The 27,038-nt window shown below is 41.0% G+C and overlaps 1 protein-coding gene across 2 annotated transcripts in view; it reads right to left on the bottom strand.

The window, feature by feature from the left end:
• Window positions 1–27,038, bottom strand: part of col5a3a (collagen, type V, alpha 3a) — a 62,228-nt gene that overhangs the window by 13,385 nt on the left and 21,805 nt on the right. Inside the window, exons 5-38 of one of the 2 annotated variants that reach the window (XM_056252591.1) lie at window positions 20,450–20,572; window positions 17,476–17,934; window positions 16,183–16,302; window positions 15,961–16,086; window positions 13,098–13,148; window positions 12,966–13,007; window positions 12,778–12,840; window positions 11,831–11,905; window positions 11,469–11,552; window positions 11,003–11,059; window positions 10,807–10,860; window positions 10,645–10,698; window positions 10,371–10,424; window positions 7,591–7,644; window positions 7,358–7,411; window positions 6,957–7,001; window positions 6,247–6,300; window positions 6,086–6,130; window positions 5,107–5,160; window positions 4,949–4,993; window positions 4,571–4,624; window positions 4,226–4,270; window positions 3,739–3,792; window positions 3,141–3,185; window positions 2,862–2,915; window positions 2,351–2,458; window positions 2,206–2,259; window positions 1,869–1,922; window positions 1,738–1,782; window positions 1,537–1,590; window positions 1,408–1,452; window positions 1,230–1,283; window positions 1,103–1,156; window positions 587–640 (exon numbers count right to left, since the gene is read on the bottom strand). In XM_056252591.1, coding sequence (XP_056108566.1) covers window positions 587–640; window positions 1,103–1,156; window positions 1,230–1,283; window positions 1,408–1,452; window positions 1,537–1,590; window positions 1,738–1,782; window positions 1,869–1,922; window positions 2,206–2,259; window positions 2,351–2,458; window positions 2,862–2,915; window positions 3,141–3,185; window positions 3,739–3,792; window positions 4,226–4,270; window positions 4,571–4,624; window positions 4,949–4,993; window positions 5,107–5,160; window positions 6,086–6,130; window positions 6,247–6,300; window positions 6,957–7,001; window positions 7,358–7,411; window positions 7,591–7,644; window positions 10,371–10,424; window positions 10,645–10,698; window positions 10,807–10,860; window positions 11,003–11,059; window positions 11,469–11,552; window positions 11,831–11,905; window positions 12,778–12,840; window positions 12,966–13,007; window positions 13,098–13,148; window positions 15,961–16,086; window positions 16,183–16,302; window positions 17,476–17,934; window positions 20,450–20,572 — 2,487 coding nt within the window. The remainder of the gene's footprint in view (window positions 1–586; window positions 641–1,102; window positions 1,157–1,229; window positions 1,284–1,407; window positions 1,453–1,536; window positions 1,591–1,737; window positions 1,783–1,868; window positions 1,923–2,205; window positions 2,260–2,350; window positions 2,459–2,861; window positions 2,916–3,140; window positions 3,186–3,738; window positions 3,793–4,225; window positions 4,271–4,570; window positions 4,625–4,948; window positions 4,994–5,106; window positions 5,161–6,085; window positions 6,131–6,246; window positions 6,301–6,956; window positions 7,002–7,357; window positions 7,412–7,590; window positions 7,645–10,370; window positions 10,425–10,644; window positions 10,699–10,806; window positions 10,861–11,002; window positions 11,060–11,468; window positions 11,553–11,830; window positions 11,906–12,777; window positions 12,841–12,965; window positions 13,008–13,097; window positions 13,149–15,960; window positions 16,087–16,182; window positions 16,303–17,475; window positions 17,935–20,449; window positions 20,573–27,038) is intronic. The other variant, XM_056252594.1, reaches the window with a different exon arrangement.

The raw sequence follows: 27,038 nt of genomic DNA, 5'->3' as shown, positions 1-27,038 counted from the left end.
ATTTTCACGTCCTGCGCCACGTTGTTTAAATAGCAAATGCATTTGCACCCATTTGTACGCCCATGGGCGCGCTGGTCTGAAAACGAGGTGTGTTCAGGCGCATTGTTGGCGCGTTGCTATTTTGAGGAAACTGAAATAGACTGCATACATTTTTTTTTTCATTTAAAGAGCGCGTTAGTAATGTGCACCTATAGGCGGATCCACAACATGTGTACACTTTGTCCCGTAGATGGTCTGTAGAGCAGATCCGTTCCCTCGCTAGAGAAGCTTGCAAAGCTTTTTTCGCTTGCAAATTTCACCATGTAAATAGCGAATACGCCATGGAGCGAGCGCAATTGGCTTTTAAAGGGAATGGGAGATGAGACTCTGATTAGTTCATTGCACGTTACGCCCAAAACACACCCATTACTTATTAAGAGAATAGGGACAACCCTTTTAGACCATGCGCCTGGCACGCCGACTACTTTTCCCGTCGTTGAACTAGCAAAAGTGGATTCGGACACGCCCACCTGCACTGGGGCCGTGCGCTTTAGACCATGTGCTTAGATCGTTAAAATAGGGCCCCAAGCCAGTATGATCAACTCACCTGTGGTCCAACCACTCCAGCAGGCCCGGGGGGACCCGTCTTTCCTTGAAATCCCTGTATGAAAAAAATGTTATGTGAACATTCAAAAAAACTATTTCAGAAGCAAAACCGGCTGGTCTTAGCTTGCAAAATTGCTTTTCCTATTGTTTATAAAAAACAAATTACTATTCAGTGTATCTAGTTATGGGAATTCATATAGAAATGGAAGGTTAAACAGGCCCTACACTTGCACAGTGATGCCGCATAGACTGTAGTAGTTTGCAGTGGAGTCTGCACTAGCTCGGCATTAAGGGTACATAGTGGCTCTTACCAGCACTCGAAGTCATTAAATAACAAAGGGGACACACACACTGTGGTCTCAGGGTCTTTACTAAAGTCCACAAGACCCATAAACTGTCTTATTTGGTCATTTAGGGATTCAGAGGGGTGCTCAAGTCACATCAAATGCGCCATTTGGGACATGACCATGGTTATCTTTCTTTGAAATGATTATTTTAAAAATATAAACTGACTCACTGGCTCTCCTCGTTGACCTGGGTGACCTGGCAACCCGTCCTTTCCCGCAGGGCCCTGGAAAGAAAGAACAAAACATGTAAGAGTTTTCATTCTCTCAAAGAGTTTTCTTTCTTTACTGGTCACTTACATTTGGTCCCTTTGGCCCGGCCTCTCCATTGCGTCCTTGTGGTCCTTGAGGGCCCTAAAGCAGAGCGGAAGAAGCGCTATTATTCATTTATCTCCGGCAATGAAAAGAAATGTGAAATCTCACATTAGTCTGGTAGATTGACCGTGTAATATGAGGAGAATTGTAATAGATAACATACTCTCTCTCCTGTGGCACCTTGTGCCCCGTCATGACCAGCGGAGCCCTGAGCATAAGACAAAGGGACATCACAATCTTTTTTAAAAGGGCTTCTATAGGATCATTATCTGTATGAGGATGTCTTTCTTACCTTGGCTCCTGGCTTCCCTGTTGGTCCTCGTGCTCCTCTTCCCCCACGTGCACCCTGCAAACAATAGGAACCAAACACGCAAATATGCTTATAAAGAATGTATGATTAAAATGATTGTTCAATCAATTATCATTGGCTGTTCCCTCATTAATCCCTGCATGTGCTGAGGTGTCACATTTCATTAGCATGCTAAAGACTTACATTTGGACCTCTTTCGCCATCGGCACCGGCCTGTCCAGCAGGTCCCTGTAAAAAAAGGCTTATTAAAAAAAATGAATGCAGCAGGGTGTGTGTAATCCCTCGGACAGTGTACAGTGGCACTGGCCTCTCACCCTCTTTCCTTTCTCTCCTTCCACCCCAGCTGTTCCAGAAAAGCCCACTGATCCCTGTGGACAAATGCAAAGGTTAATCAATTACCACATTCCATTCATTAATCAATCTCTACATTTAATTAACCACAAATTAACCTCTGAAGTCCAATTACCATAAATAAGCCAAATAATAATTGTAGCTTCAGATAAGCTATTAATAAAACACCCTCTAAATGGCCATTAATCATCCTCAGTAAAGAGGTAATATGGAAATATTAATATACCGTGACTGAGACCCGCGGCTTTCAGAATTCAGTGTAAAAATCGGGTTATTGTAATTTCAATGATGATGCTTTACCTTGGACCCCTGCCTGCCGGGATATCCAGGCAATCCCGGAACTCCAAGTTTGCCCTGCACATGGAATGAGTCGTCAGAAAACTAAAGAAAATAATCGGAATATAAACAATGCTCAATAGACTGTTGGTATAGAAACAGCAATTACCTTTTCTCCAGCAATACCCGCAGGTCCAGACTCTCCCAGGGGTCCTGACTGACCCTTCGGCCCCTCTGGACCGTCTTCACCACGATTTCCAGAACCCCCATTATCACCCTAAGCATGCACAATGACACAGTTACTATAAAATCTACATCATGCCATCTATGGGTGGTTAAAAGGTGTTGGCCCAAGTTAATACAGTCCAATTGTGTCTATGATATTCTATCCCTGGATATGGCTTGGGATGCTCCCTTAACGGGTTTTTGCCTGTTTTTGGAATAAATTTTACGTTTGATGGCTTTAAAATACAACAAAGTACCTTTACTCAACAAGCTGCTTGGTATGAAGTGTATTTTGTGCTCTTAGCAGAAATGTTTTGGACAACTTACACATTATAGTGTTATACTAGGGGGTGGGTGGTTGGTTAAAATAAATACGAGCAATAATAATAATAATGATGTTTGTCTTTGCAAGCACTACTAATTATGGCCTATTCTGACTGAATGGAAATACTCACTCTGTCTCCTTTAATGCCCATTTCACCCTTGGCCCCAGGGAAACCATCTTCACCCTGTAGCAGACAAAAGGAATTCAATTAGACCGAACCACCTTCAAGTTTCTCCACACACATGAAAACATAGACACACCCAAGAAGCGGCAGAGAAAATCATACATCAAGTGAAGCCACTATCAGTAAACACTGTGCCTTATCTCCACACTGATAACTGAACTTGTTGTCTTCTTTTCCCTTGGCTTTGTTATGAGAAAACAAGCTGATTTTTGTTCTCTCTCTCACCTTCTCCCCCTTGCTACCCATCAGTCCCCTCACCCCATCTGCGCCCTGTTAAAAAAAAGGACAAAATGTATCAGTGTGTGCCGCAGGGATCTCTGCACAATCTCCAAACCTCAGATAGGAAACGTTCACCTGAAAGACAGAATCTCAGAAATGATGTCTTGACATCAGTATACCAGCACTTACTGTTTAAAGTAATAAAATTCACAGCTTGCAAAATGCTCGAGGTAAGACATATACCGCTACAAATATAAACTCCATTGTGACAGAACATAGATGCAGACGATAATAATCTGGATGACACCATCAAAGTATAAACCCGTTATTTATTCTTTGACCACATGCTGAGGGCATCACACACTTCCACACAAACAAGCCCCGACAGGTTTCGTTTTCCTCCTTGTAGTGTTTTCGACTGTCCATCACGAGTGCTTTGCACTGTCAAGGGTTTTCCCAGAGAGAATTAAACTGATCTACCTGAGCCAGTTGTCTGCCATTCACCCAAAGTCGGACTGTCAATCAAAAGTCCGCCATCCTAGTCCAAACGTCTTTGAGTGTCTTTGCACCTAACCGAACAAGCTGCAATCTCAAAACTGCTCACCTTCACTCCACGGGGCCCGGGATATCCGATCGGCCCTTGTGCTCCTGATAAACCCTGAATAGAAGAAGAGACCGTGTGTCAGTATAGTGTTCAGGCACTAACAATACCCTGTCATTAATCTACGATTGAACTATTGCAGCGCTTGTGTGCTGACGACAAACTCTAGAATGAATCCTCAGCGCTGAAGATGTAGCGAGAGGGTTCGTGGTGAAAATGAAACAATGAGCGCACAATGAGGATGGCTTGACTCTTTTTACTGCAATAGCGCTCGCATAAAAGAACGCTGTGATGTGACCGGTGATAATTTAGCTACTGCAGCTGGATCGCCTGTAACAAAAGGCTTCAGACAGAGGGGACCGAGAACTGGGCAGCGCTTTTTGTGTGGTGCCGCATTTAGACTCTTGGCTCTCTCCGTTTCCTCCTCAAATTGTCACCGCTTATTCAGGTCAGTGGAGCAGCAGTGTGTGTGTGTGTGATTGTAACCCACCTGGTGTCCCTTCTCCCCAGGGGGACCCTCTCTTCCAGGATGACCCTGCGATTTGAACAAGATAACCAGGTGTTAGCATGACAGCAGGCTGATTAGGGGACATCCTGTTTCTGTGAGAGAGCTAATGAGCCAACACAAAAGGCCAGGCCTGGACTAAGGACTCTGCATCATCACTTTTTCAGCATGAAAATTATGCTGTGAAGATTTATTGGGAATGTTTGTAGTAGAGGGTGAAATTTGGCATTATGTACATGGCCGTATGCACCATAGCGCCCCCTGCTGGCTGGTAGGAATATATATATAAAATGATTCAGTCCTATGATGGTTTTGGAGAACAGTACTTACTGTGGGACCATCAATCCCAGGAAGGCCCTGCATTCCCGGTTTGCCCTCGGGGCCCTGTTTACAACACACACACACACACAAGATCAATATTGAATCCTCTGATCCAAACCACAAACCAAAACCTATTTTATACCCAGCATGCTCAGCTTGTTAACTGCAATCAATATCCATAATGTGCTTAGGCACATTTGAGAGAAGATGTACTGTATGTGTGCATGATGTGTATGCAAAGTTTTGCTATTGATTATCTGTCTAGCTTCATATGGAAATCTGAATAAAGCGCAAACACACACACACACAAAGATGCTCACTCATCCACACGCAGGGTCAAAGGTCAGTGCTTTAAAACTGAAATAAAGCAAGACTTGTGGAGTTTACCTTCTCTCCTGGCAGACCTATAGGCCCCTGCGAACCAGGGAAGCCCTGAAAAAGAAGATAAAAAATAAATAAAAAATTATTCAAAAGCAAAAGTGTGGGTTTTGTTCAAACCATATTTGGTTTCATTAGGCAGCACTGGAGTGAAGATGGATGTGTACCTGTGTGCCTGGGTTCCCCTGTTGACCTGAAGGTCCAGGTTCGCCAGAGGGTCCCTGCAAAATAAGAGGGGGTGGGGGGGATGTGAGCCATCATTTTGGAAGATGATAATCAATTTTTTTGGTAAAGTTAGGACTTTACAATCAAGTATTTAAGTCCTCCATTCAGTTCCTACCAAGTTTGCAAAACTAATCATGGCTATTACGGTTAATATTGTCAAGATTGGTTATTTCATGTAGGCCTAAATTATCTCTTTTTCACTTTCTGAAAAAGATTTGTAGCGCTAGTACCACAAAATCAAGGGCAAAGTATGTGCATTATTGGAGCTTTAACTATGTGTTTTATCACTATCTGGCTGCCACAGAGAACGATGGGAAATATAGTTTTGTTGTGCAAAGCTGTCGCCTCATAAACTGGCTAGATGAGTCGTATTTTCTGCCAGGCTTTATAGCTGATTTTAATCAACAGTGCATACAAACTAAAATGTAGTCAACATCCACAATAAAAATGTAAAGGAATAATTTGAGCTCTATGAACGGTATCTGTGTCATGCTGTTGATTACCCCAGTTTGTAACCAATATCAATTAGCTTCTCTTATAATTCTTTAATCGACACACCCCCAACTCTGAAAAAATCAGGGCTTTAAAGAAAATCCCATCTTCCCACTGGTAATTAAACCATTGTGGTACAATTCATGTGCAATCCTCTAGTAAATTCTATCATTCCAGCATGACTTGAAGGCAGTATATGTCAGATGAATAGATGAAGGCTTGAGGTAACCTTACTCTACAGTTCTCAAGGGCTCTGTGTCTGCCAGTGCAAAAGACCCTCCCCGGGTTATTTCTCGATTGGTTTTATCTGACAACATCTGACATGTTGTTTCGGAGAACCACACTAAGCCTCCTGCTGCTCTTTTCTGGAATTTATTCATCTGCAGACATTGTGTAATACATTCATAGAAAACAGCATAGCAAACCCACCAAGTTGCCCTTTGCCCCTTGAACACCATCGACGCCTTGAATTCCCTTGAAGTAAAACACAAGGTTATGCTTCACAATGTTAAAAATAACACCACACCTCTATCCATGTTGTGCATGCAAACTAGCCATTATGTAACTCTGATGGATGGTAATTGTCGTACCTGCTGCCCAGTTGGACCAGGTGGCCCTCTTGGCCCCACAAGTCCTCTTAGCCCCTGTAAAGAAAAACAATCAGAAACTCATCAGAAACTCCCATTAGCATCACCAAGGTTAAGTGCGGTAATGATCGAACAGTATATCACTACAGATTAGTTTTGGGATATGCACAAGGCTGCTTCTGTACATCTGTTTAAGTTTGATGTGTATATAGGCGTGTATCCTCTTGCCTCTAGTATGTGCGTGTCTGTGTGTGTATGCATGGCTGGCGTGTGTGTTTTGTTTTCGTCAGTCTTGGTCTTTGTACACCGGCCAAGCCACCTGTTCCAGAGCCACATCTGTGATCTCCAGGGAGGTGATTGATATGGAAATATAATCATGCAGGCCAGGATTTCATCTCTTCCATTCACCAATCTCCCAGCTCATCTATCTCCATCCCCGCATTTATCTCCACAGCATCTCTCTCTGTACCGAGCTGTAATAGTGCTCAAGTCCCTTACTGCTCTGGGTGATCCATTTAAACAGCCGGCGCCCCAGTGGATCACAGCTCACCTGCCGAGACTTAAATGGTGCTTGAGCCACCGTTAATCAGACAGTGCCAAGCAGGGACACGGAGCTGCCCACCGGATGTCAGAGACGTGTGTGTGTGTGTGTGTGTGTGTTTATGTGCCTGTGTGCATGTGTGTCTGTCCATGGGTCGGGTTGCGTCACTCACAGGTTCTCCCGGTTGCCCTCTTGGTCCAACAGGCCCATCCGAACCCTGTAATAGGAAGTTTGGCAATATAATCGTCTTCATTGTGGTGGAAAAAACACTAAGATTCAGCCTTAAGTCTTTAAGGAAGGATGTCAGAAGGGTTATGTATGCAAAAATATTCCCTTTCTTGAAAGATGTGATCAATGTGAATCGCTGCTGCATACATTTTTTAACTTTGCATAATGAGCATCCCACACAGTGCACAGCTTGTCTCTTTCATGCGATTTGCGAGTACACACCTGGGGCAGTGCAGGCGATCTTTAAACGGATTATTAGCAATCTGATAAAAGACTCATTTAGGGGGTTGCACAAAGCTCTGAAATTTTCTATCCCGGATAGAAGAAAAGGCGAATCTGTATTACCTTGTGACCGGGCTCTCCAGGTGGACCTTGGGGTCCAGGTTTCCCCCCGTCTCCCTGAGGAATGTTCACGTGAGTGTCACATTTGTGATATTGCACACAATACGAAGTCTAAAATAGATCTGAGGATCTATTTAAAGTGAAGCGGAGTGTTTAGACACATCTAAGAGCCACACTTGACTGAGCAGTAAACAGACTGTGTGATTTGATTAAGCAATTTGGTGTTCTCTACGCACTCTATGTCCTTTGTTCCCTGGAAGACCAGGTAGTCCATCAAAGCCCCTGTCACCCTGCAAAAAAAGACAAAGATCCATAAGAAAGATCGACCAGCACACAAACGTCCACCAGCACACTTCATTAACTGAACAGAACCCATGTCCTTTCACAATGTCATGTGCTTTGCTTCGAACACACAAACGCACAGACGCAAACAGGGACCATGGGCCAGAGGTGTGTGTGGCATGTGGCAGGGTTTGACAGGCTGCCTCAGAGGAACCTTCCCATCTGCTGTGATTCTCAGCCCGCATCCGGTGCTGAGACTCGGAGAGCTGCGGGAGTACCTCACACTTCCTCATCAAACAAACTGCTGTTGTGCTAAATAGCTCTGCGTGATTTATTTACTGACGGGCCTTGCAGCTGGACAGGGCTGAATGCTTGCTATTGTCAGCACACACAATAAAACACAGCCCTCAATAGCAAGCGGTTCCATCAGTGGCCGAAACTATTAGGGTCAAATGAAAGTTTCCGGTGTTCCTATTTAGCTCCGGCAGCTGAATCTACAACTTGAGCAAATCCATACACACATTAACTAACCAAACACAAAAACTGGATATTTGTAGAGGTTGCCCCTGCAAACTCACCAACATATAGAGTGCTGGGGGAATGAGTCCTAAAACCCGTAAATTAGCATTTTTGCACTTCTGGTTCCATTGTCCTAAAATCAGTGGGTTTTTTTTTATGGGTTTATGGTTAAATTCCTGAAATAAGGTTTGCGGCTAACACAAGCTCATTTTCATTTTATTACTACAACATAAAAAACCAGTGGTAGATGAAGTACGAAATTTTAGCTGGAGTAAAAGTACAGATAACATTAAAATATTACTCCAGTAAAAGTATAAAGGGTTCCTTTTCAATTTAAGTTGAGTAAAGTGCTTGATTTGAACTCTTTCCCCACCATTGCCGGAATTTTCCAGCTTTCCATGTTTTCACTGTTATACGGTAGGGGGCGCTATTACACATCTTCTGAAAGAGTACTGAATATCCTGATCAAAACACGTGCGAAGAAGAAGCAGGAATAAGCGATATCATATGTAAGCAGATGCATATGTAAAATAACACGATCATCAACATTAAACAGCACATACATCAAAACTGCCTAATGTTACTGAATGAAATTTCAACGCAGGACGAGCTTTAGGACTGTGCAAGCATTGGGGGTGTTGATGGACTCAATCTACTCCATCTATGTTTTGATCATCGTTCTGAATCCGATCTGGATGTAGTCTTTGACAAAAACGTGAAAGAGTTAAATGTACTAATATAAGTATTAAACTAGTATTAAACGTAAAAAGCGCTGATTGATAAATGTTTATTTATTTAGCAATTTTATATTCTCTATCCTCCTCTCTGCATCGCATTAGTAGTTTACTTTTCGTACCATCAGTCACGCGCGTGCTCAAGCTCAGAGGATCTCCTGTTCTTGGTTCATTTTAAGTCAGACTTGTGAATTATGAACTGGAAATTTGCTCTAACCAAATCATTGAATCAGTAAGTAGTTGACACAAGAACAGATGCAATCAGATTGGTCCATTTCACGAATTAATCGTCGAGTGCGATTTGCAAACCGATTTCATTGAAAAGAATCAGCTCGTTCACAAATCGAATACTGATATCACGTCTCGGAGCGGGTGTCAATTTCTTCATTTAAAAAAAAAAAGAGGAGCAACGTGTTTTTATGAAATGTAGTTCTGTCATGACACGTCTTGGAGTGTTTGGCATGGTAATGGATATGACAGTAATTGATATATTTGGTCTTGGCAGAATTGATCTGCTATGCTGCTGCTACTGCAGAGCAATTACAGGATTTGCTACTGCCAATACATAAACGACTCGGTGCTGCAGAGCAAATAAATAAGACATGCTGCTACTCTACAATATAGCGTACATGAATTAGCTGTAGCAGATCTACACAGGTGGAGCTGGGGAAGGTGCAGGGTTTCTAAAAGCGCGCTGCACTCCTAAGGCAAATGCTAACCAAGTATTTGAAGGTTGAGCAGCGATCTCATTGGCTACTGATAGTGCAGGAACCAATCAGCTGTTCTCTATAGAAAAGGATGTGATTGCAAGCAGGTTGACTTTAGGACCCATCAGCCTGCGCCACCTAGAGTTTCATGACACTATGTATTGGAGTAAAAACTAAGATATTATGCTTTGGTATATAGTTTCCCAAAATAAAAATAAACATTTGTTACTGTCCACCACTGTAAAATACATCAGTAATCATTCACTTGTTATTTTTTCAGCTTCTATGTGTCTTGAAAAAGGCGATTGCTAATAAGTGGTTAAATGGGGTTGGGGATAAAGGTAAACTCATCAACTCACTAGTCTACTTTTACAGCCTAATTGTGTTTATACTCACGCTCTTGCAAACTATCCTAACCCAAAACTTTTTAAAATAAAGATTTAAAGGGTTGGTGTCGTTTGTTAATAGCCAAACATTCCTTCTGGCTATTGTACAGTATATTGGGCTTCAAAATTCATAAAAGTTGTTCATTTGTGAAGATTGTCATGATGAACAAAACGTGTAAGAGTCATTATCTTTCGTTGGTCCAGAGCTTATTTTCTGCAGAAATTCAAAAGCCATTGGAAAATGGCTTTGTCAAGGGAATCAGGGTGAGGCTAACTTCCAGATTAGCCTACAAATACGTCATCACTGTGTTCTAATTATTATAGGTTAAAGTCAAAAGTTAGTATTATTGTGCATGTACTGTCCTAATGGAACTATATAGTGAATAACCTTTGCTCCTGTCTCTCCAGGAGCCCCTCGACCTCCATCCGCTCCTGACCGGCCCTGCAAGATAAAACACAGAATACCACTTCGTCATCATATTCTATGCACCACTTTCCACTGCTTATGTAATATTCATGAACCAAAAAACACAGCACATCAATATAGAAACTGTTATCGCCCAATTCATATTCATGATGAGTTTAATTAAATGGATCACACTTGAACTCTGATCACTCTTCCATTGATTTTGTTACACAGTGTGTGAGATGTTCAGTCTTACCATCTTCCCAGGTTTTCCATTAAGACCAGCAGGACCTGGCAACCCACGTGGCCCCTTAAACAAGAGAAATAATAAACAGACAGAGAGATGGAGATGGTGAGTCCAAGGATTTTTTAAAGGCTACTGAATGTAAAAAGGAAATATAAAAGGAAATGTCCTCACCGCAGGCCCATACTCTCCACTGTCCCCTTTCAGTCCACTGGGACCTGGAAGACCCTGGAACAAACATACATTTTCAAAGACAGAAAGTATCCACTGAACAACCAAAAAAAAAAACAATCAAAATTTTAAGCAGATCGCATAGGCTGTGCTAAAAAAAATAAAAAAAGTTTGAAAATAAATGAGAAAGATTTCTTACCAATGGACCTGGTCTCCCTGTGAGACCTAGTGGACCAGGAGGACCCTTCAATGACAACTAGAAGCAAATAAAAAATAAAAACAGACAGGAAAAAGTTTCAAACTTCTCAGACAGACCAAGGTATAAAACATTATATGAAGCACATTTTTAAGATAACCAAACTGGTCTCTAGATATGGCTTTTATCCTTCAGTGCAAGTTTACAGGATTCTTCCATCTATTGTTTCTTCTGCAGGTCAAACTATTATAAGTATGATTTTTAAGAAAATCATTCATATCTGTATCACAAATGGTGGCAGTATGCTACAAAGTTCAGTATTATTGGGGTTAGTGGTTTGTTTAAATCCCATCAGCATCAGCAAAAGTGATGATTGTGTTAGCAAACATCATTGACTATATAGTACTGATAAATGAGTACCAGGGCACATATGTAAGTGGCAAAGACAGTTTGGATGTGGGTGTCTTACTTTGGTCTGTTGTAAGATTGCTTGAGCCTCCGCCTCTTGAGCAGATATGACAGGTCCCTTCTGATAGTCTCCTCCATACTGGAACTGAGGGGAAGAGATTGCTGACTAAATATTTCATGCACATTAAGCAAGTCACTATTAAAGATACATTTTAACATGTTTAGAACACAAAATTGGAAATGTACTGAATGTTAATGGCACTGATTATATCACAGCTCCACCATGTGGCCAAAATATGCTATTGAGGCTCAGGCCTCATGTTTTGTGATGTAAAATTTTAATTATATTCCTCTAGCAAACAACTCTTACTAATGTGATGCAAGTGGTTTAAATGCATTACTGAAGGAATGATCTCATCTTACGGGTAACATGAGCAAAGTGCCTGGAGGACCCGGTATCCCATCAGCACCAGGCAGCCCTGGACGTCCCTCCGGACCCTTGTGTGAGCAGAGACAATTAGCTCAGTTCATTGATGAAGCATTTCTATACAAAACAATTGCATGAGCAACAGCATTCTTCAGTTATTCCCTATCCATTGGCTTGTTTCCTGAATGCAATATAACACCTATTGATTTTTTTATTTATTTTTTTACGTGATTCCTTTATCAAAGCGTACTGTGCACATTTGCCTGGTGTAAAAAATGTAAGAGCTCAGCTAATCAAAGCTGTCAGTCACCAGTCCTCTCCTAACAACACAACTCTTTAACCTTCAAAAGAAAAGATAATACCTCCGGCTGGAATATTTTCTTTTGTCTTTCAGCTTCGGAAATGTTATAAGACCTCTATAGACGTGCAAGGCCAAAAAGAGCTTACATCTGAAGTGAACGGGCTTTCTCAGCCTAGTCTGATGTTTTTACTAAAACTCAACTCTTTTGTGAAGCTGACACCCGAGAGAAGTTGATTCACAACCGACCAGAGGCGCTAAACTGAGCGGAGACAAAAGAATAATCTATCTTCATCCCCACTGCCAGAGAAAAATGATGCATTTAGGCTCTTTACTGCAGTTGGAAGTCTGCTGTCTCTCTCACCCTGGTAAGGGGTCGTGTGTAAAGAGTGAGTCACGCTACAAGAACAGACACACTGTCCAGAGCAAATTAGGTCACACTATCAGATGAGTCATGGCTTCCTGATGCCTAAGGTCTCCGTAGAGGTTGGTGGTCCCTTCGAGCGGCTCTGAGTCATCGGTGAGGTTTGTTCCATCAAAACACGAGTCCAGTCATCTCCCCCATCCCCCTGGATGTGTCCTGCGTGTCCTCGGCTCGAGGTTCATGCCGGGTCTTGTGGGTCAGCTGATTATGAGGACACTCACCATATCACCTGGGTCTCCGCTGGGTCCTGGGGGGCCTGTGATGCCAGCAATTCCTGGAAGACCCTGGAGAATAAACAGAATAAACAAATATGTTTTAATGAAAAATTCCCACACACCACTTCAAGACCACATGAAATCACTTGTTTTATGATAATTTTGGTAATTATTTAAATACTACTTTGACTTACTGGTAGTCCTGGTGGGCCAGGGGGTCCTTCAAAAAACGTGCCCTAGTTAGTATAAAACACAAGGAGATTAGCATTAGATTGCCTGTGAATGTTTGTAAGTCAGTATGTTTAACTTCACACTCCAGCACTCACCGGTTCAACGACACCTTGCTCTCCCTTCTGTCCTTTCTCAAATCGCCCGCCCTGAGAGAGGAAGAACAGGTGAAGGATGATATCTTGCTTACAAGTGGTAATGAGATTAGAGTTGTTACAATACCTTTCAGTAGTCAATACCAAAGTCTGTGTAATTTCATGAATCTTGATACCAATTCTCATACCAAACCAAAAACGAACTTATATGGAACATGGACATTTATTTTAAAAGTTAAATATTAATATAAATATTATAAAATGGAATTCAAATGATGACATTTAGCTTTCGGTACTAGAGTAAAGGGTGCTTTTTGCATGTGTTTTCAAGTAAATATTAAAGGGCAAGCAAATACACAAACAAATATATAAAAGCTAATGTAAAGTGTACAAGTATTTAAAGGAATAGTTCACCCAAAAATAAAAACGATCCCATCATTTACTCACCCTCAAGCCATCCTAGGTGTATATGACTTTCTTCTTTCAGCCGAACACAATCGGAGTTATATTAAATAATATCCTGGCTCTTCCCAGATTTGAAATGGCATTGAATAGAGCCAGAGATTTTGAAGCTCAAAAAAGCACATCCATTCATCATAAAAGTAATCCATACGACTGCAGGGGGTTAATGAATGCCTTCTGAAGTGAAGCGATGCATTTTTGTAAGAAAAATAAATATCTATTTAAAACTATAAACACTGGCTTCCGACAACAGCCGTATGGGCGATTGTGTTCGGCTGACAGAAGAAAGTCATACACACCTAGGATGGCTTGTGAGTGAGTAAATTATGGGAATTTTTTTTTTTTGGGTGAACTATTCCTTTAAAAGTCCCATGACATAAAACTTTCACTTTCTGAGGTTTTTTAACATTAATACGAGTTCCCCTAGCCTGTATATGGTCCCCAAGTGGCTAGAAATTTCAATCGGTGTAAACCGAGCTTTGGCTATCTTTCTCTGCCTTTGAGAAAATGAAAGCTCAGACGGGCTGATCTTGAATCTCCTCCATATGACGTCATACAGAGGAAAGGTAACCTCCCCTTTCTCTGCTTTGCCCGCCTAGAGAATTTGGCTCGCCCATGAGAAAATGAGCTAGGAAGTACGAACGCGCGAGCGCGATTTGAGTTTTTCCTCGAGAGATATCATGGCTTGCAAACGAGCGAAGCATGGCAGTTGATCAGTGTTCGGATGTACACATGAACACAAAAGTATTTTTGGATCCTTCATCCGAGCCTCTGAAGAAACAATGGGTTCATTTTATTTTCTCTGGAAATGCGCCGACACAACTTCCCAAAGTGTTGTATGGTCCAAACATTTCACTGACGACTGTTTCCTCAACTTGGGCCAATACAGAGCTGGCCTCGATGAACGTCTGAAAATAAATCATCGAGCTACCAAGCAACAATTTCTGATGTGTAGCCTAATTGTTCATATTCAGACAGGTAATCTTTCTCTCAAAATCGTTCAATACTAGTGTTTATGCATCATCAGTAAGTCAAGCCAGTGACTAAAATATCAACTTCACATCGTTTCTTTTAGTAGGATGAAAATAATCGTATTTAAATTGTGAAAAAATTATATACAGAAAGCGATCAAAGAACAATCTTTCCACACAGCGCGAGTTTATCTGGACAACTCGTTATGAAATCAATGACACACGTTACACTGCACAACGAAGCTCTTACTGTATGTACATCATCGTGTTTGCATTGGTGAAAGCATTAGAGAGAGTGCAGAAACTGCTTTGCAATGATAAGATCTTCATTCTCGCGATCAACACACTGTCATCTGCTCAATGCTCATCACGGCAACATTTTATGTGATGGGAATAGATCTAAATACTTTAAAAACTTCTCAGGATTCGTTAATCTCGATAGCTGTAATAGTTAAAACATATAATAGCTGTAGTAAAAGTATTCGATAGAGTTTCACATGTAATACATAGCTATTTCATATGCAAGCATGTCAGCCAATCACAGCAGTGGCCGCGGTTACACTGAATCCCACAGCAGACACGCCCCTTCAAACAGAGCGTTTAAATCAGAGGCTAAAATCAGGCTAGGAAAATGCCTTTTATTTCTAAATTATGACTATTTTTGATCTAAAAAACATACTAACATTATAAGGGCAACCTAGCCTGGTTAAAACCAGACCATTCTCAGTTGTAACTGAGTTATGATTTGGCAAAGCGTCATAGACAAATCATTTCCAGAGGGGCGTCACCAATGGCCATCGCGGATAGACCTAAAACCAATCAGAGCGATGAAGGAGATGATGTATGCAGAGCGGTGGAGACACATCTCCGAGTGTTGTTCTTTACTCGGTTTTTAACTAAAAGGAAACGTTCAAATCGCTTAAAACAGACGCGATAGCTGATTCGAACGAGTGATGTTCGACGGCGGCATCCATCTTTGTAATGTAGGCTACAAAATCTGCTTCAAAATCCCAGCGCTGTCGTCATCGTGTAAAGCCCGCCCCAACGTTTCTGATTGGTGCCTCGATTTCGGCGGATTGGAAATGGGCTTGAATGAGCTCTTTGCCAGACTAACTTTCAGAGCAAATCTAAATTTGCCGGAAGTTTTCTGGGTTTTCCCAGGCTAAGGGCAACCGAGGAAACATTATAAAATAATAAAATAACCACATGTCATGGGACCTTTAAGAAAATGCATTTCAGTATTTCTCAATTAGCTAATCATTGTTTTTGCAGACTGCATTATTTTGAAATAAATCTGATACTGTATAAAGATTAATATTACTGCATTTTTGTACCAAAATACCGAAACTTTGCATCCCTAGTTGGGATAAAGAGGAAATCCATATTTGCCTGTGTGTTGACAGTTCATTTATTACAGAGGTACAAAACTGTACCTCTCCATCCCATGTGCCCGGCTTCTCCCTCGCCGCGGGGTCAAATCGGTCCTCATAAATCTCATATTCCTCATATTCCTGCTCAAAACTGTCCGAGCCGTTTTTAAACTCATCAAACTCCATGATCTATGAAAGAACAAAACATGTCCACAGCATACAGTCAAGGTTATCACCTCAAAACATGCTTGCAAAGCCCGGAAACAAAAAAAACAGAGCACATACCTCATAGTCCGTGATATTAGGGCCAACTGTCACTGTGGAAACCAAGAGCTCATTGTGCTCATCGCCGTAAAGGTCATCACTAAACTCCTCAACCTCTGGTGTTTTAATCGGCCTCTCCTCCTGCACACCGACACAGCAGAATCAGAAGTGGCACAGCCATGGCAACCGCAACCATGGAGATACCGAGCACAGTCAGTCATTTCCACTCTATACTAGTTTGGCTCCACTGAGCTTCTGAGCTTTAGAGACACTAAGGCCCGAAATGTAGTCCATAAATCCAAATGCGAAATGAGTTGCATTCTCAGCATTGCCACAAGGGGGCGCTATATTGTGAGCGTTACAACAAATTTGTCTTAATATACAATTTTTCCCCCTTCAAGTCAGCTAGTGTAATGGCTGAGCAACAGTAGATTGAAAATCTTGCTTGAAGTTACAGCATTAAAGAGTAACAGATGTTTGAATGTAACTCTATCGCTCTATCCCCTCGAGTACTGAGATTTGTTGGTAATGCAAGAATGCATACGCAGCATGTGAACTTGCGTTGCGTTTGCATACTTGTATTTGTTTCTGGCCTAACTGTGCTCCACATCTCCACTGTTGACTAATTAAAATGTTAGCGCAATTCACAGGTGCAGGTTATAGAAACGTTCTGGTTTCAAAGCATAAATACTGCTGAGCTGGTGAGTGTGGGTAAGGAGGTTTTAATAACAACGGGGGGTGTCAGCACGAAAGCAGTATGTTCTGGTGGCAGCCATAACAGCGTGAAAAGGAGGGTGAGCAAACTTGGCACACTGATATTGGCATCTGAGTTTTACCTCAGCAGAAGCTTGATTCATACAGTAAAAACTACATCTATCAGAGCTGTCAGAGGGAAATGTATCAAAAAGACGCATGAAAATGGATTTCTGTCAGACGCAGTCCTATTTTTCATTCTGTCTTGGAGCACATCTTTCAGTTTCAATCTGTATAAAGCGTGCCAAGTCAAGAAATAAAAGTACACTATGCCAAAACCTGAGTAATATATGCATCATGTCACAGTTGAAATGAGCCGTAATTCATATGCATTTTTAGTCGACACTAAAGCTGCAAACTATGACTACAATGTAGTTATTTTATGAGCACAACATCTGGGAAGAAGAGTATCGGTGCAGTTATTGGGGAGGTTAGGATGGCGGAGGCTGGTTAGTACAATGGATGACTAGTGGTTAAAATGTGCGAGGGAGAGTCAGTGATTGGTCAGGAGGATTATAGTGGAGGAAGTATGGGCAACTACACTGGCACTTAATGTTCTACCTCCACCTCCATCTTTGGGGATTCAGAAAACGCAGGTGGCAGCACAGACTGGTCCTCAAGATCTGTCACAGTAATGGGTCTGGTGTGTTCATCCTGATAGGTGTCGGGTTCATGAGTGGGCATGTCGGGTATGGAGTCCATCAGATCGACTGTTATTGTTGGAGATTGCACTGGTGTCTTGGGATGCTCCATCGCGGGTGGATCCGGCTGCTCTGTTGCAGCTGGTAAAGCTCCTCGGTGAGCCAAATACTCCGGCAGCTTAGAAGAAACCTCAAGGAAACCTTCTTCAAGAGCTTCGGCCTCCTTTCTCTTCTTGCGAGATTCTTTTTTGCCTTTTTTGCCTTTCTTATCTTTCTTTTTTTTGTTCTTTTTGCCTTTGCGGTCCTTTTTGGGGCGTTTCTTTGGTTCCGCAGGCTCGTCTCCCTGCATGGTGTCATCAAGGTTATAGATGGGATTGACCTTTTATAGATGGGGCAAGAGGTCAGAGGTTGGGGATAGATGAGCAGAATTAAAATTGTTCAAGACATTCTGACAGTAGGACAACACAACATGCAGACACGTATATCACTGGAAATCTCTGTTTAATTTCATCTAAAATTAAGGTGTCTGACTGATTCCACTAGACAATGTATATTAATCTCTTTGCAAATTAGGTCAAAGTTCAACTGGTTCTCAATTCAGACATGCGCTGCATTATAAGCCCACAATTCAAGGGGTCAGAGTTGAGCTGCTTACAGGCTATTATGAGAGGCTCTGACTGAATGGGCTTGATGAGGCCTGTCGGGGGGAGATTATATGAATAATGTGAGAACCAAAGCGAGGTGTTGAGATGCCAAGTCGGGCAGGATAGAATCGGATCAGTGTGAGCTCTGGTAATAGGTCAGTAATGTGAGCAATGCTGATGAATCCCGCCATTAGTCCCTGATCTCTCAGCTGTTGTGGGAACTGAAAGCCAACTGGCTCTGCCTTTGAACGGCTGCCGATAGACACTTTCCCTGGAGCCAACTTGGAGAGAGACATACGCAGACATTTACATTCAGCACACTCGCACAAAACTGGGCGTGGGAGTTGTGAGGAGAAATTAATGTACGATGACCTTAAACGTTCCTCCCAGAAGGCCGCAGAGAAATGCTAACCCACTGACATGATTACTCGCTGGGCTGACTCACCCGCACGTGCATGTTCACAACAAACACAAATCATCGAAATCGAAAAAACATGTTCACAATGTCCACCAAAAAGATCACATTATGAAAACAAGTATGGGGGAGTCTAAGAAGTCACTGTTGATTTAAAAGATAAACTGTGGCGCTGTTCACATAGGACGTGTTCTTGCATCTTGTATAGCGATCTTGTAGATAGCACTCTCATTCATCTCAATAATAGTTGCTAGGCTGGCGCAGAACCCCAATAATTATGCAATTTGAAATCTGCCATCTTTAATCAAGAGAATACAGAACTTTTTGAGGCAATCACCAGAGCCTTCAATTCCATGTCACCGGGGCCATAGGAAAATGTCATGACAACACTCAGGCCCTGTTTATAGCTGGTATTAAGATGCGTTTTGGTCGATTGGATCACAAGTGGACAATGCTAAATACAGGTAAAAACGGCATCTAAAACATTTTGAGCTTGTCCACTTTTAGAGATAGTAAAAAACGCATTCGACCGGATTGCTTTTGTAGTGTAAACGCTGATCTGGTTGAATGTGTTTGAACAGACACAAAAGACCGTCTACTCTCCTCCTACTGACCTAATGCATATGGGAAGTGCGCTAGCCAGACAGGAATTAAACTTTGTCGGCTGGAGACCCAAGTTTGGTTTGAAGATGAAAAACGTACAAAGCACAATGTTCTCTCACATCACATGATCCTACAGAAATCATTCTAATAAGATGATTTGATGCTCATGAAACATTTCTGATTATTTTCAATGCTGAAAACTGTTTTATATATATATATATATATATATATATATATATATATATATATATATATATATATATATATATATATTTGTGGAAACCACAATAATATTTTTCAAGATTCTAGAATTAATAGAAAATTCAAAAGCATTTATTTGAAATATAAATCTTTTGTGACATTATAAATGAATTTATGAATTCATTGTAAATGAATACTGAATTGTTTATTTATTTATAAAATAAAATGAAATCTTTCTGGCCCCAAACTTTTGAACAGGAATGTGTATATTAGTATATATACACAATATTGTATTATTTAATCAGAATATATTTGAAAGTCCATTAATTGAGAATGAGTTTTTAAAATGTTAGCACTGAGCTAAAGGCCCCAGTTATTATTATTATTATTATTATTATTATTATCTAGTCATTGTTTTGTTATTATTGTGCCAAAAAAAGCAGAAATAAAAAAAAATCCGTTCTGCAGTTATACATTTACACAAAAATATCTCTATTAAATTGGTTGTACCAAAAAAAAAAGGTTCCTAGAGCTAACAGTGCACTAGTGCAACTGAACTAGGCGACAAGCATTTTAATTCATATGCATGCCTGTGCTGTTTATTGGCTGGGTGAGATGAGTGCGCTGGGAGCCGAGCCCAGAAGCCAGAACAGTAAAAAGTGCAAACAGATAAATGTAAATGTGGAATTGAGAAGCCAAGGCAGCTCAACCACTCAAAGGAAGTTTTGACAGGGCTCTTCCAAAGAGAGGAAGACATTTTTGGCCAAGCTGGAACAAATTATGTCTTCATAAAATGCGGCAATTCTGTGTAAAATGGTGAGGCTGGTTGCTCAAGGTTCATTGGAAAAACAAGTGTCTCTTCCTCTGTTTGCACATGATACTTAAATGCTAAAACACGAGGAGTCTGTAGGATGGTAAAGGGGGGGAAAAAAGTTATGTCAAATAGATGTAAAATAAATCAGTTGGAAATAACAAGAAAAGAAGGCGTTTTTGACTACACGAGGAGCCACACTCACAGAGGAATCACTAACCTCATCAGGATCCAGGCTCTGGGTTCTGTAGGGCAAAGGCCTGTCGCAATCGGGAATGTAATCTTGGCAGTAGTCAGCCGCAGCCTGAGGATCATCCACGAGCAGGAGCTGCTGGATCTCGCCCTGTAACACACATATACCACTCTCATTGATGGGGTTATATTCACATGTACTGGTGTAATTCTGGTGATCAAAGAGAAATAAAACACTGTATAACCGGAGAACATGCTGACGTAAAGCAGAAAACTCATTTAAGATGAAAAACAACTAGCGTAACACTGATGAAATAAGAGTAAAACTGGTTGAATGTATTTTATTTGCATTACATTTTGGAAGTGCACTGCAAACAAGAGTTTATGCAACAGGAAGAACAATCTTTCTTCATTTAAAAACAAATATCTTCTTACACTTTTTCGATTTCCCTCTTGGACTCCTTTTAGTTATCAATTTTTGAACAACAGGCCCAGTCTTCTATAATGCAGTGGTGTAGTCCTAACTTCTAACAAAGAAAGTCGTTTACTATTACCCAAGCCACACACAAAAAATGAAGCCCGGCACATGACATGCGGACAAAAAATGGTTCTCTCGTTTGAGTAAATAATGGCCACGAAGTAAGAATTTGATCCCACGCACGATTTATTAATTCATTTCCTCATTTTAGTAAATTGTGTCCACATTCGAACTAATTTGTTCCCTCATTTTGATTGAACTAAAACAAGGGAATGAATTTTTTTACAACTTGGCCACGATTTAGTAAATCAAGGGAGCAAATTGTTATATAGTGCGCACGATAAAACGAGGGAAAGAATTAGTAAAAAAAAATTTTTGGCTGGTTTGCCTGAGCAGTCTAACAATGCTCATCAGTTCTAACAATACTATGTTTCCATCCACCCTTTTTTGGGATATCGCATAAAAAAAACACTGAATGGAAACGCCAAGATGCACATACATTCTAAAAATGCGGATTAAAAAAAACGTATGTGGATTAAAAAACGTAATTGAAACGTAAAATCAATTGAGGCTGATTTTTTTTCCAATAAGAAGACTTGCGCATGAACTATGATGGAAACACATTTACTCAATGTGAATCCCTCAATGCATAACAAAATCTCACGTGACTTTGCCTCAACAGTGAATGTGATTGGATAACTGGACTAACGAGGACCAATTTCATTGCACAACATCTCAAATGTTGGTCTGACCATTCTAGAATGCCTGATCAGAATGATTTGGTTTAATTTTCTCACAGAAGCATCTCATATGATTGCGTTCCCAAACACCAGCATCTGAATGCAAGATAACATGACAGAGTTTAATGCATTCGTCTGCGCGCTCTGAGACGCAAGTCATTTATGACAGAGGGGAAAAAGTGGCAAACTTCCATTGTTATTACAGATATTTTACACCAATTTCCCAAGAGGTGACGATTTTATTCTCTTGAAACGCTGCTTTATTCTCGAATGTTTTGTGCGATATTCCAATTCATACAAAACATCAATACATCAAATTCGCAACTTTAGATGGAAACTGTCAAAATCCAAATTCGCAACTTTGGATGGATACTGTCAAAATGTTTGAGATGGCCAATCAAATCAAAGAGGGCTCCAGATTTAATGGTGAAAAGGTGCAAGGTAAGATGTGAGTAGCTAAATATTTAATATTTGGTTTAAAATAGAAATGACCAACAGTAATACCCAGTCCTGCAAAATATTTTTTGTCAAATTTCAATTATAAATTGAACAGCCACTATCATTTACACAATTTATGTAATGTAATCCATAATTGAATGTGACTAGACATTAAACATTAAGGGCCCTATTTTAACGATCTAAGCGCACGGTCTAAAGCGCACGGCGCAAGTGCACTTAGGGCGTGTCCGAATCCACTTTTGCTAGTTTAAAGACGGGAAAAATGGTCTGCGTGCTCTAAAAGGGTTGTCATTCTCTTAATGAGTAATGGGTGTATTCTGGGCGTAACGTGAAATAAACCACCCAGAGTCTCATCTCCCATTCCCTTTAAAAGCCAGTTGCGCTCGCGCCATGGTGGATTCGCTATTTATACACACTGAATTTACAAGTGGAAAAACTGAACGCGTCTCCAGAGCGCAAACTGATTTGCTCGTGCGCGAGGTTAAAGCGCGCAAGCAGACCATATACGGAACAAGCCGGATTACACCATATCTTTATGTACACAATATTAATCTTTTACATTGTAATCCTTTTATTTTTAATATTTGGCATGTTTGTGTGCTGCTGCGCGTCCCTCCCTGTGTGTGTAATAAGCAGAGTGGACGCGTGTTGTGGACCCGCCTATAGGCGCACATTACTAACGTGCTCTTTAAATAACAAAGAAAATATTGTACCATTGACTTTAGACCAGGTTTCAGTTGTTTTTTTGGAGTCGCCCGCCCCGAACACACCTCGTTTTCAGACCAGCACGCCCATGGGCGTAAATGCATTTGCTATTTAAACAACGTGGCACAGGACTTGAAAAGGATAAATGCGTTGGGCTGAAACTAGCAAAAAACACTTGCATCGCACTTGGCGCTGCATTGCATCGGGTGTATGATTTTTGCCACATTAGTTATGGAGTTTCAGTGCATGTTCAAACTTATTAACTTATTCATCTGAATGTTATATAAACACCAAGAGAGTCATATAGGCAAACCATATACCGTATGAAACCAAACACACTGCACAATGAATTAAATACCCAACCATAATCAAATCCTGGAGATAAAAAATAAAAACTACAGACCTCTAAGAGATTCAAAAGTAGCCGTGTATTCTGACAGAATAAAATATTTTGCAAGTTTGTGTATCGTTCGTATGTTGTTTTGTATTAAATGACACTCTGAAATCTGATTAGATGAACAGTTACAGTATATGTAAGTAACAAAATATATGTTAAATTTACTGCACACACATTCGCACAGACACCAGTGAGTGTGAAGTTGCTAAGTGATAAACACATTTAAAATGTTTGGAAAAAATTCAATTCCAGACTGAATTCTTAACTGAAAATATCTTTAAGACCTATTTCTTTTTTTAAATACAAAATGCACTACCATAGGAGAGAACCTGACCCCTACTGAAAGGCACCCATAATTCAACTAAATTGTTTAGACTTTCTGAACAGCCTAATGTTCAGACATTAGCCCAGAACTTTATGATATCCACAATAAAGAGATCTTTCATCATAAGGCCAATGGAGAATCTGTGACTCATCGCTGGGGTCCTGCCAGAACATCAGTGGGTGGAAGAACAAGAAGTCAAAAACTGGCAATACCCAAGATACCACACAAACTCACTCGGCAGTAGAGAGTACGGCCAGACCACAGCATTTCTCACATTAATCTGACATATGCTGGATCTTAAAAGAAAAATAAATCAGTATACCTAGCCAACTAATTAAACTCCACTGATCGCACCAGTTTATCTGTCGGCTGAAATTAAGGTCTCCTTGTAAGACATGCTTGACAACTCAAGGACTCAACAAGCCAGTTAACACATTTCTGCATGTTTTCAAAACAACCATTTATGATCAGTGAACCAGAGTGCTTGTTTTTTGTGTGTGTGTGTGTGTGTGTGTGTTCTAGTTTACTGTAGTTCTCCAAGACTTCCCCAGGACTTGAGCAATTTGTAAAGATCTGGAAGCAATAGGCGCATTAGCCCTGACCATAGTCCCCAGGCTCTCGAGCAGCTCTCCCACGCTGAGAGATTTGGACCGGAACATAAGCCCTCTGGATTCCCCTTGAATCCAGGGCCTGGGAACTGGCCTCAGATCAGGTTAAACTTGCACATACCCCAGTACCAGCCTCACCCAGAAAACCCTGACCCCATGACCCGGCCAGATGCAGCTCAATTGGACCCCGAGAAAGATAAACGAGGAGAATTAGTCATCATTTATCACAGTGGTTCAGCACAACAAGGAAGGATTAGAGGTTACACTTTATTTTAAAGTGTCCCTGTTACAGTGTAATTATACATTTAAGCTCTGAGAAATAATAATTAACTACATGTAAGGGTGAGGAATAGGGTTTGGTTTAGGGTTAGTTGCATGTAACTATGCATCATTTATACTACAGTAACATGTAACAAGGACACTGTAAAATTAAGTGTTACTGGATAGGATTCGATTGTTCTGTTCTTTAAAGCAGCACTAAGTAGGAATTCCGTTTTTGTCAAACAGCGACCCCTAGAGTCGCTGTGGAGCACTTGTACTGTCGTGAATAGCACTCACGCAGAGATGGCTCGCACTCACGGCCGGATCCCCTCCCCCTGTACACCGGTACCTGTTCAGTAGGATGGACGCTGTAACGAGTGGAAATAAGGTATGGCCCCTTTAAGAGCTGCGCGCGCCCTGTTTAACTGTCGGCAGTCTGTATTGTATGTGCGCCTCGAACACCACATGTATACGGCGCCGGGTTATTTCTGTTTTATGCTCATTTTATCAGAAGAAGAACGTCAGTTCTCGCGCATGCGTCCTGGAAATCTCTTGAACTCTCGTCTCAGGCCCACAAGGAAGCAATGGAATAGCCGAATTAAGTCGTTATTTTTGTTTGTTTTTTCCGCACAAAAAGTATTCTCGTCGCTTGATAAACTTATAGTGGAGCCACTGTAGGCACATGGAATATTTAAACATTTTCTTTAATGACTTTCTGGGCCGTCAAGTGTCATTCCCTTAGGAAGCCTATGGAGGAGTGATCCAGCTCTCAGATTTAATCAAAAATATTTTCATTTGGTTTCCGAAGATGAACGAAGGTCTTACGGGGTTGGTACAGCATGGGGGTGAGTAATTAATGACTTAATTTTCATTTTTGGGTGAACTAACCCTTTAAGGTAAAAAAGTTACTTAGTTCACCTTTAAGAGCACAAGAGGTGGTAGAGACTCTTAATCATGGCACAACTGGAGATGTTATGCTGCAAAAGTGACTGACTGTCTGGTTTCGTTGCCCAGTCAGTCAGTCAATGACTTGCACATTTGTTTATGGGAAACTGGCTTCAGACCATGTTCTAAGTCATCATCACATCTGGTTAGCTTTAGGGTTAACATGAAAGTCTAATGACTAAAGGGTTTTTCCTGGTAGAAAATGAATCAACACATTGGAAAAAATGAACTTAACAAAGCTATACTACCGTAAAACTTCAAATAATAGCCGAGTCCCAAATAGACGCCTGTCTCTTTTACACGCCTGGTGTGGCTGCAGGTTTGGGTAAATAAAGGCCGGTCTCAAATAGAGGCCGGGTCTGTTTTTTAGTTTCGGGCAGGGGCGGACTGGCCATCTGTGTGATCTGGAGTATCACAGAACGGCCGGTACTCCAGGACGGCCGGCGGGCCGGCCCACCACCCGCCACACACGCAGTCATAACCTGTTTTTCCCCCCCACTAATCTGTTTCACACTCCAGTACTGTAGGTGGCAGCAATGCACCTTTAAATTGGATGCCAGCGCCGAGCATTATCAGCTCGGCCCAAAAAAACTGCGATCGCGGCCGAAGCAGCTGTGCGGACTGATCTCGATCACGCGAACATTATTACACAGAGTTGCGCGATCCACTGAGAAGCATTTCAATTCAGTGCAGAATTCTCTATCTCTATTATAAACCCACAGATGGCTGTGATTTAAGCTAGTTAAAAGCCAGATTAAACAGCGCTGATATTCTCAACATCTTGATGCAAAAAAACAGGTGAAACATTGTTCCAAGAACAAACCAGTTAGAAGACATTTCACTCCACAACTTATGAATTAACTGTAACTTAGTAAAACAAATTTTTTGGCAGAAATGTGCCTGTATTCATATTAAAAATGCTGTTATATTAATAGTCATGTAGGCCTATAAGTGTAGGCTATTAAATGTAATGCAGTAATGTTTTTGTTTAGAAGTTATGGCAGTTTATTTATTTATTTTGCATTAAATATTTATACTAAATGTTTATGCTACAATAGGTTTTTAGAGAATAATATATATATATATTACAATTTTTTCAGGAATTGTTGAACCAGAATATCAAGATATTTTATTATTTCGCATATAATGGTGAGTGGTGTAGAATGACTGCTGCGCCTGACAGGGCGCGTAACGAGCAGAGAGAGAGAGAGAGAGAGCCCCGGCCGCGCGCGCGCGCACTCTCACGTCTTTAAACAACACGAGCGCTGTCTTGCTCTCTCTCCCTCGCGCATATTAATCAAAATCAATTGACGCGATAGTAAAAGGTCGGAAGACCGCAGTTTCACGTGGAGCATTTGGAGATTTTTAGAGATTAGAGACAGGCCTATACACTCAACGAACAACATCTAAACACTAAATTATAAAGGCCTGTCTCATATAGACGCCTGTCTCAAATACAAGCCGGTGCAGTTCGACGATTTGGGAAAATAAAAGCCCGGGCTACTATTTGAAGTTTTACGGTATGCACATTTAAAGGGTTAAAACAAATTTTTTAGATTAGCTTACCGGTATTCTGATTGACATATGTGTATTTCATTTAAATTTTTGTGCATGTTTATATTCATTGTTAATGTATTTTACTGTTTGTAAGGTGTCCTTAAAATGAATTATTATTATTTAACACAAGAATGAACCTCAG

The sequence above is a fragment of the Rhinichthys klamathensis genome, unplaced genomic scaffold (genome assembly GCF_029890125.1).
Source record: "Rhinichthys klamathensis goyatoka isolate OS25496 unplaced genomic scaffold, OSU_Roscu_1.1 h1tg000004l_1, whole genome shotgun sequence".
Taxonomy (NCBI): Eukaryota; Metazoa; Chordata; class Actinopteri; order Cypriniformes; family Leuciscidae; genus Rhinichthys; species Rhinichthys klamathensis.
This window is presented reverse-complemented; position numbering and strand designations above follow the sequence as displayed.